General features: G+C 29.6%; 2 protein-coding genes across 2 annotated transcripts; one reads left to right on the top strand and one right to left on the bottom strand.

The window, feature by feature from the left end:
* The first annotated feature begins 361 nt into the window (after positions 1 to 361).
* Positions 362 to 3,758, top strand: LOC116779108 (probable ATP-dependent RNA helicase Dbp73D). Its single transcript, XM_032673281.2, has 7 exons — positions 362 to 503; positions 601 to 925; positions 1,455 to 1,736; positions 1,834 to 2,011; positions 2,096 to 2,747; positions 3,220 to 3,400; positions 3,505 to 3,758. Exons 1-7 carry the CDS (start codon positions 481 to 483, stop codon positions 3,739 to 3,741), a joined length of 1,878 nt encoding a protein of 625 aa, XP_032529172.2. The 5' UTR covers positions 362 to 480; the 3' UTR covers positions 3,742 to 3,758.
* A 1,225-nt stretch (positions 3,759 to 4,983) lies between these two features.
* LOC116779139 (uncharacterized) lies at positions 4,984 to 7,614 on the bottom strand. Its single transcript, XM_032673318.2, has 4 exons — positions 7,276 to 7,614; positions 6,970 to 7,141; positions 6,401 to 6,548; positions 4,984 to 6,274 (listed from the first exon to the last, which is right to left on the bottom strand). Exons 1-4 carry the CDS (start codon positions 7,382 to 7,384, stop codon positions 5,672 to 5,674), a joined length of 1,032 nt encoding a protein of 343 aa, XP_032529209.1. The 5' UTR covers positions 7,385 to 7,614; the 3' UTR covers positions 4,984 to 5,671.
* Between the last annotated feature and the right edge of the window lie 1,668 nt (positions 7,615 to 9,282).

The following is a 9,282-nucleotide window of genomic DNA, read 5'->3' as shown; positions in this document are numbered from 1 at the left end:
AACACGACTTTGATTTTTAATATACAGCTTAAAAACTTTAATATGGTTACAGACCAACCTTAATGATTAAAAGTAAATAAATTAGACTAAACGGGTAAAATCAATAGAATTAAATATCAATGAACATTAATTAATGAAATATTAAAACTATTTTCATAAAACTTAGGTATTTAAAATCATTGAATATGAGCTTAATAATAATTTATATTTTAAATTATTTTTCACGTTTAAGTGAAAGTCAATAATAAAATAACAGAGTCTTATTAATATACTTTAAAAATTTTAATTTTATTAAAATTTAATAAGTGTATAGTTTCCAAAAAAAATAATATGGAACGTCATTAAGAAATCAAATGTCAAATACACATTTTAAATTGAGGTTACATTTTGAATGTTTACGATAAGGTTCCCTATAATAAGAAACATTTTTGATGATAAATATAACAGACTAATTATTTTAACTATTTTTTTAATTATAAAATGGATTTGTTTGTAATTAATAGGTTTGTGCATTTATTTGTGATCAATTTTGAATTTGGACACAATGTGTGTGTATCATCTTTCAAGAATTTTTTTTACAAATATTGAATAACATTTTAGGTATAAAGAAAATAATGAAAAAGATGACTTGATTAATCAGGAAACATTACACCTCCAAAGATTAAAACAAAAGATTGAAGAAAGAAAGAAAACACACCGAAAGTCTCAAATAAATAATGATGTTATAGTTATTAAAAATGATGAACTTTTAAGAGATTCTGGTCCTCAAGATATTCCAGCAGAAAATAAAATATCTGAGCCTGAACTAAAGTCAGCAGAGGCGAAATCAAATAATGAAATACAACCAAAAAGAAAAAAGAAATCAGAACAAGTTTCTACTGAATTTAAAGTATTGGGCACTACAGACTTTGAAAAAAAATCTAAAGTAAGATAAAGTAGTTAATATTTAAAACGAACATTATGTAAAAATGATTCTTGTTTTTCTATTTTTTTTAGTCGTACTAGTACTATAACTACTTTAATTTGTCCCAGTTTTGGTCATTTATTTTTTAAAGAAATATCAATTTTACAGTTGAAATGGAACTAATTATTTTTCGGATTTACTACTCGTTCAAAATTATTCTTAAATACATACTCCTGATGTTTTGGTAACTCTGCAGTAACCTTCTCATCTCATCTGACAGTGATCACAGTTCTGGCATTCTTATAAAAATATTTGCAAACTTTATGATTTAAAATAAGACTTAATGATTGATGATTAAAATCTTTAATTTGGTGTTCATTGAAGTTAAACTAAATTTAAATGAATAACTTTACATAAGTAAGAGTATAAAGCTGTTGAAATGTTTTTAATTTATTGCTTGTAAATGCTAGAATGGGGTCGTAAATATTGATCCTCAAGATGCAAGCTTTAATATATTTTTTTGCAAAGTGTTACATTTATAACATTCCAGGTTGAAAGAGTACTTCCATATTGGCTGTCACATGCTTACAGTGTGTCAAAAAACCTTCAAAAATTAACATGCAAAGTGGAGAATCAAAGTTGGCTACACAATACTCTTTTGACAACCCTGACAAGTGAAGGTGTAACACACCTCTTTCCAGTACAAGAGCAAGTGATTCCATTTATTATTCAACAACACCAGCATCCTGAACTGTTACGACCACATGATATATGCGTCTCTGCTCCTACTGGCAGTGGTAAAACCCTGTCGTTTGTTTTGCCAATTATTCAGGTAAACAATCCTTTCATATAATATGTATGTTATCTATTTCTAATTTAATGCTATAAATTAATATTAAAATGTAATAATATATGTTTATATACCTCAGGTTTTAATGAATGAAATTGGTCACCACATAAGAGCATTAGTTGTATTACCTGTACAGGAACTTGCGATACAAGTTGCTCAAGTTTTTAAAAAGTACTGTACAAATACAGGATTAAGAGTTCAGTTGTTGAGTGGGTCTACGCCATTACAAAAAGAACAGCAACAAATTATGAGATTCAGTAAGTGACCGCTTTATTTTCCTCTTTATATAGTTGTTGTATTTTTCTATATTAATTATATAAAATTTTCGTATGTGTTTTTAGCGGAAACCTTGAAATGGATTTGTGAAATTGACATCATAGTTTGCACAGCCGGCAGATTAGTGGAGCATTTGCAAAATACTGAAGGTTTTTCACTGAAAAATTTGAAGTTTCTTGTTATTGATGAAGCTGATAGGATTATGGATAATATTCAGAATGATTGGCTTTACCACATGGAAAAGCATATAAAAATGGAGAACCATACATCAAATAAGGTCCCACATCTAAATTGGGTCGGTTTAAACTCACAGAGATCATCGGTTCATAAACTTTTGTTTTCTGCAACATTGTCTCCGGACCCCGAGTTGTTAGAGGAGTGGGGACTCTTCCAACCTAAACTATTTTCAGCTGTTCCTATCCAAGACCACCCAGATAGCAATGTATCGAAAAAATACACAACACCAGATGAATTACAGGAACAATATGTTGTTTGCAGTGCGGAAGAGAAACCTCTAATATTTTATTACTTCTTTGCTGAACTCAAATGGGACAAGACACTTTGTTTTACAAATTCATCCCAATCAGCTCATAGATTGACAGTCCTCCTCAATATATGGAGTAAAGGAAATCTAAAGGTGGCTGAACTGTCAGCTGCTTTAGACAGAACTAGTAGAGAACTGGTTCTAAGAAAGTTTAAACAGTCTGAAATTAATGTGTATGTATTAACCTACTAATACTTTAATACAAATTTTGGGAGGATGTATTATTACTTTTTCATGAAAAAACTACTGAATAGATTGTGATGTGATGAGAATTTCCATAGATTTAGCTTAGATATCAGAATAACATTATAGTTATTTATCCCGGAATTCTAGTGGTTCCAAACGAAACTTTATATTAAATTTGTATTTTACTTAACGTCACAGACTATATATGGTGCTGCCACGTTATTTGTTTTTAACAATAAGCAAAATTTTAAAGTTGTTGGCCAAATACTAGTTTAAAAGCTCTCTTAATAACATATTTTGTATAATGAGGTTTAAGACTTTCGCGAATTTTATTCATTTAAATGAAACTAATATTACTCGGATATACGTGCTTTATTTTTGTAAAAAAACTACATACTCCCGACGTTTCATTTAAATGAATATATTTTGTAGTTTTATCATGTTTCTCTTGCATTTCAGTATAATATGCACAGATGCCCTCGCCAGGGGTATAGATATACCTGATTGTAACTATGTCATATCATACGACCCTCCAAGGAATATCAAGACATATGTTCATCGAGTTGGCCGAACGGGACGTGCCGGGAGAATAGGAAACGCTGTTACAATAATTGTACATAATCAAGTGCAAATGTTTAAGGTAAAAATTTCATAAAACGTATATTTTACATCAAACTTTGATTAATAATGAAAGTTAAATTAATAATTTTAAATATATTTATGCTATTATAATAAATTTTGTAGGACATACTTCAGTCTGGCGGAAAATCTGATATTCCTCAATTAGAGATGCAGAATGATGTTCTACAAGACTTAATGCCGGGTTATCAAAATGCAATCCGTGAAACAAAGCAATCGATTGACAATGAAATTCATGATAAAGTTAAAAAATCTAAGGAGTTAAAGAGAATGTCAAAAACGAAGCCTCGGAAAAGAAAACATAATGAAAATAAGTCACTGAATGTACCAATGGAACAATAAAATGATTTTTATATTAATTCTTTTTTTATAAACTTCTAGTAGCGTTTAACATTCATTCTTAATAAGCAAATTGACCAATGATTCAAATTTTAAACTAGTTATACAAAAAAGTATTAGTAGGGCAAATGTCACAGCGTATAAAATATAATTAGAATTAAAAAAAATGGCTAGTCTTGATTATTGCAATGTGAGCTGATATCTGGCTACGTTTTCAGCTAAATAAAAACGTGTACGTATAGCCTATAGGGCATGTTAAATAATTAAAAAAATTTGAAAATATACGTCACGTCAATTAGTAATTTTGACAAGGATTAAGCATGCACGGGAACTTGGCCCTTGATCTGATATAGATACATAAGTATATTATATACAAACGCCCATAAAATATTTTTATAGAATTTTTGCGTTTAAATTTAAAAAATCTGCTTTATATTCGCCAAAGAATTAATAGTTTACCGAATATGTTATCAAGGAAAGGTGTTAGATTTCAGATTTTTGAGGCATAAAGCGAAGTCTGTATACAATGTTTAATATATTACACTCAATAAATTGGACACGTAAAGGTGAGCTAAGCTAAGCTAAGCTAAGCTAAGCTAAGCTGTGATCTCCTAGGACGTAGAAGCACAGTTGGGACGAGTGTATTTATTTCGAGGGTCAGTCTAACAGTGTTTTGGTCTTAAACATATGTGGTACATGACCTGTTTTTATTTCAAAACTGATTCACTAGAACAAAGCAAATTAATGACTTTATGTAAATGATAATTAAAAGCGTGTTAAGAAAAAAATAATAATAGCACCTTTATGGCAAATATAGTTTTATTCAAGTTCTAAAAGAAGAAATATTTTATAGATGTCATAAAATTTCCTTTATTAAGCATTAGTAGTGATTTAATAAAATACATATTTATTAAAAACAATAGTTTCCATTTGATATATAAAGCACGTTTTTAAATGAACTCACACCTTACGGTTGGTAAATCAAAAGTTGGTATACATAGATTTGTAACTTAGGAAAAAAAATGTACCTAATTAGGAGTAGACTATAAGATAAAATACTATGGAATTCTGTATTACACTGTGTTAAAAGAATTTATTTTATTTTTATTACAAAACAATGACTTTTCACTGAGACTTTCATGACCCTCTTACTAATAAATACAGAGTGATGTAACATTTTTTTTCCTAATTTCATGGTAAAGAAGAACGTGCATATAGTATAGGACATAAAATAAATTACTACAATAACTTGTGAAAACCTGTGACGAGTTCATTTTATTAAAAAAAATTAGCTATATCGTTGAATACATATAGCATTATTGCTAGTGTGTACAAAAGTTTAAGAGCGTTTGTTCGCCGTTGAGTTATGAACACTACTTGAATGTTGACTAGTTAATATTTTATTATTTTATAGTCCTTTATAAATAATTAAATCGTAATATATGAGATATAAGATATACGATAATCAAGTTTTCTTAAAATATGGGTATAAATTTAATTACTTATAAAAGGCACCAAAAATTTGTATAAAATTGGATAATCTCAAACAAAGATCTATACGAAAAGTAATATTATAATACATAATCTACATTGTACAATATATCTTGGACAAAATGAGAGCGTCTATATAAAGTTACATAAAAATATGTATAAAACACATTCATATAAAAATATTATAATTTACCACATTTATTAAATGCAAAACTCGTAAAACTAATTTAGCATCACAGCTTATATTTAAGTAAAGCATTTTTAAAGTTATTTATATTACAGGGTTATTGACAATACAATACAAAAAATAAAATAACTCGTTACTGGCAAGTGTCTTAAATTACAAGGTGGGACCAACACACTTCACAAATATTAAGCGTTTTTCTACAAAGTGTAATAATAAAAAGAAAAATAAACACAAAAAAAATTCAATTAAAGGCTTTCACAATTTAATAAGATCTTCGCTAGAGTCTAACAACATGTCGTTATTAGGATTTTTATCGTCTTTGTCTTTACCGGCCTCGTTTACTGGTTTAGGAGATATTTTTCGTCTAGGTGGTACAGGAGTTACATCTAAAATACTCATTTGTCCTAAATTCTTACTGATGTCTGTGAATGTCTTGATTTCTCTGTTAATTTCTGTTCTTCTAGTGTTGGGAGACAGTTTTGTCCTGACCGGTGGACTGGGCGCCGCCCGGGAGTACATCGGCCGATTATCAAAAATTGATATATCCAATGGATTCAAACTCCCAAGATGTTGAGCTGATGTTTTACTTTTCTCCAGACTATAACTTTGAGATGTTTCTGTAGTTTCTTTCTTTGATACTTCACTTACATAAAATTTCGTACTTGAGCAATAATCTGTTCGCAAGTGCATATGAGCTTGGACGTCAGATTTACTTCTTTCCAGTGTAAATGCACCATTTGTATGTAAATGGCAACTAAATGAGGTAGTGTTCTTAGTGCAGGCAGGGGCGGTCGAGAATGGTACAGAGGGAGCCCATAGGCAAGCACCATCATTCCTCGGCACCATCAGTAAAGGGTCCTGCAAAAAAATCATACAACCAACTCAGTATTTCCGCACATAATGTCTAAACTTACAAACATTGTATAGGTAAAAAAAAATTCTAGAATGCTCCTAAGAATTTTCATAATAGACATTGATTCTCACCTTCCCGGTTATTGAAAATATTTTAGACTGCAGTGTGTGCAACTGATTTCTTAAATACTCATATGAACATTGTCTTAATTTAAGGACCCACTGTACAACATTATCTTCAGATCGAGCGGCAAAAATATGTCTTTTCTCGGGTTCATCTCTAGAATGAGTAAAAGGTTGTGGAGAATGGGTAAAGAAATATCATTTTAATTAAAAAGCAACTGTTTGGCCTGTGAGTAATTTTCTTATATATTTTCTTTAAGTGAGTAAGAAAAGAGAACTTATCAAATAAAAATGGAAATTTAATAATACAATTAGAGAGAGCCACATCATATGTAAGATATAAGATATAATATTTCATAGAAAAAATGTTTTACGGCTAAAATTCAACATTCTTTCAATGAGATAAGAGAACAATTTTGTTTTATCTTCAAAATGTTAAGTAACATTGTCATATTAACAATATCTCTCCATAAGCATATCTATTTTAATAAGTTATCTTTAAATTAAACATATTTGTGATGGTATTAAATTGAAATAATAATAAAAATGAATTTGTAAATTGTAATAAAAATACATACATAAAAGATATAGAAAATGAAAAGGAAATGCTTGGACCATGTTCCATTTGTATTGATGAATTTTCTAATACCATCATTCCAGCTGGCTGCTTTGTATCAAACTTCCCCATGTCACTTATTTTAAAATAGAAAAGATAATTGTTTATAAGCCGAAACCACCTTTCCTTAAAAACTGTAAAACAAAGAGTTCTTATATAAGCAAATTTAAAATAAATAGATCATCAACTGTTAACTTTGGCATATAAATTGAAAGCGGGATAAAGTTTCTTATTAAAGAGCAATTGATTAATATTAATAAATGGTTACCTGCTTGATTACGGTAACTTCCATTTGCAACTTTTTTGTAATTTAGTCTTCCCTCCATGATACACGGTTTGTCGCTCAATTGAGCAATCTCACGCACATTGCATTTCATTTGTATATTTTTTACGTATATTCGTTATATATTAAAACAAAACAGGAATATATTCACTTAATTTGATGAATAATTATTACATTTTTTGGATCATAGCTCACAATAAATTTTTAGAAGGTCAAAGCTATTTTAGTACTTGGCCCAAGTACAGCGATAAAGCTAATTATTTATTATACAATAAAACATTACTAAATGCATTGAAAATGTTTTTCATTATCCCTTGAAGTTGGCATTTGTCAATTTTGATAGTTAACGTCAGATGTCAATCCAATCTATATTTGATTGAATAAATATAGATTTTATCTGTTTTGGATTTGCACAGCATCATGTAGCGTTACGTAAATTCGGTTTTAATATTACCTAGATGAGTACACAGTTATTCTATATTTGAAATAATTAACAACACTGATATTTTTGTATATACCCACATAGTTTACCATTTGTATAAGAAATCCTCATTAGACCGTCTGTCTTTTGCTTTCGTAAGAGACTTGGTTATAAATGTACGGTGTGGTGTGAAGGTATAGTTTTGTTAAAGATGGGTTTTATTTATATAAAAATATCTTCACGGCGTTGTAATATCTTTAATGGTCTCCTTTCTAATTCTTTCACGGTACAGAGCACACACTTTAGCACAGCTTGTCTGAATATATAAAGTGTTCTTCTAATTAGGCCAATTTTACGAAATTGTCACTTAAGTGTGTAGAAACCTAATGAAGACTCTTCATTTTATGCCTTTATGTCTATTCATATATTCATGTTTTTATTAACATACGTTTACGTGTTTAAAAAATATGTTTGTTGTATTATTTGTAACGTTTAATAAACAATTCCAATATATTTAAATTGTATAATTATTTTGTGACTTGTGACTGCCTGAGTCGCAAGTCCTAGGTACCGTTGAAGCTTCTCTCCCTGCAACGCGATGGACCCAAACACCGGCACGATAAATCCATGGAATGACGAGAGGTTTCGTCTCTAGATATAATATTGAATTCTTTGTTTCCGAAATATCTTTAGTCCCATTTTCTCTTACTTAATTTGTAGATCATTAAAAAAAAAACTTATGTTTTATTATAAAATAATTTATCCCTGACTTTTGAATGTTTTTAACCTTTTAGTTATATCACGAAATTTTTTCAAAATTGGAAATGCATGTACCTAATACGAATTCACTTGCTATATGCATATATAAGAATTCACACACTGTATGCATTTGAAAGTATTTAATGATTAATAATATACTTCATTCTTCATTTTTAGTACTTGTCTCCAATATTTCTCTCAGAAATAAAAGGAATTTACATATGAACAGTCATCCCCTCTTTTTACCCATTCTCCCCCATTTTGTGTGATAAAAAGTAGCCTATGTTCTTTCGTTTATCATAAAGTGTCTAAATAAAAAGTTTTACTGTTACAGCTTTAAAAATGACGAATTTCCATATGAACCTTTTTTTACCCATTCTCCCCTATTTTTTACAATAAAAAAGCCTATGTTGTTCCTGTCGTTCATTCTATCTCTCTACCAAATTTCATCAAAATCGGTTCACTGGTTTAGGCGTTAAAGCGTAACAAACAGACAGACAGACAGAGTTACTTTCGCATTTATAATATTAGTATGGATATGTTAATATAAATGTTGGGAATTTTCATCTGACCAGGGGCCCCTTCCGGCTGGGGGCCCGTGGCATTTTGCCGACTTGCCACTCTGTAGTTACGCCACTGTATACAGTACTTTTATCGTTTAAGAAATATTAGTAGTGACATCTTATTCCCGAATAGACATTCTTATCAAAATGTAAAATTTATTTTTATTTATGTACCCATGTGCACTAAGAGCTAAGTTAAATTGTAGCACAAGAAAGGTCCAAAGATAATAAAGTCACCTGATAAAGAAA

The sequence above is a fragment of the Danaus plexippus genome, chromosome 6 (genome assembly GCF_018135715.1).
Source record: "Danaus plexippus chromosome 6, MEX_DaPlex, whole genome shotgun sequence".
Classification (NCBI taxonomy): Eukaryota; Metazoa; Arthropoda; class Insecta; order Lepidoptera; family Nymphalidae; genus Danaus; species Danaus plexippus.
The sequence above is the reverse complement of the archived record's forward strand: the minus strand, read 5'-3'. Positions and strand labels throughout refer to the sequence as shown.

Excerpts from the sequence above, each read along its gene's own strand:
- LOC116779139 (XM_032673318.2), bottom strand. The coding sequence starts at position 7,384 with ATGAAATGCAATGTGCGTGAGATTGCTCAATTGAGCGACAAACCGTGT. Across the intron at positions 7,142-7,275 it reads AAGTTACCGTAATCAAGCAG|TTTTTAAGGAAAGGTGGTTT; the intron begins GTAACCATTTAT and ends TTTGTTTTACAG. Across the intron at positions 6,549-6,969 it reads TCATTTTCTATATCTTTTAT|AGATGAACCCGAGAAAAGAC; the intron begins GTATGTATTTTT and ends TACTCATTCTAG.
- LOC116779108 (XM_032673281.2), top strand. The coding sequence starts at position 481 with ATGGATTTGTTTGTAATTAATAG. Across the intron at positions 504-600 it reads GATTTGTTTGTAATTAATAG|GTATAAAGAAAATAATGAAA; the intron begins GTTTGTGCATTT and ends ATAACATTTTAG. Across the intron at positions 2,012-2,095 it reads GCAACAAATTATGAGATTCA|CGGAAACCTTGAAATGGATT; the intron begins GTAAGTGACCGC and ends ATGTGTTTTTAG.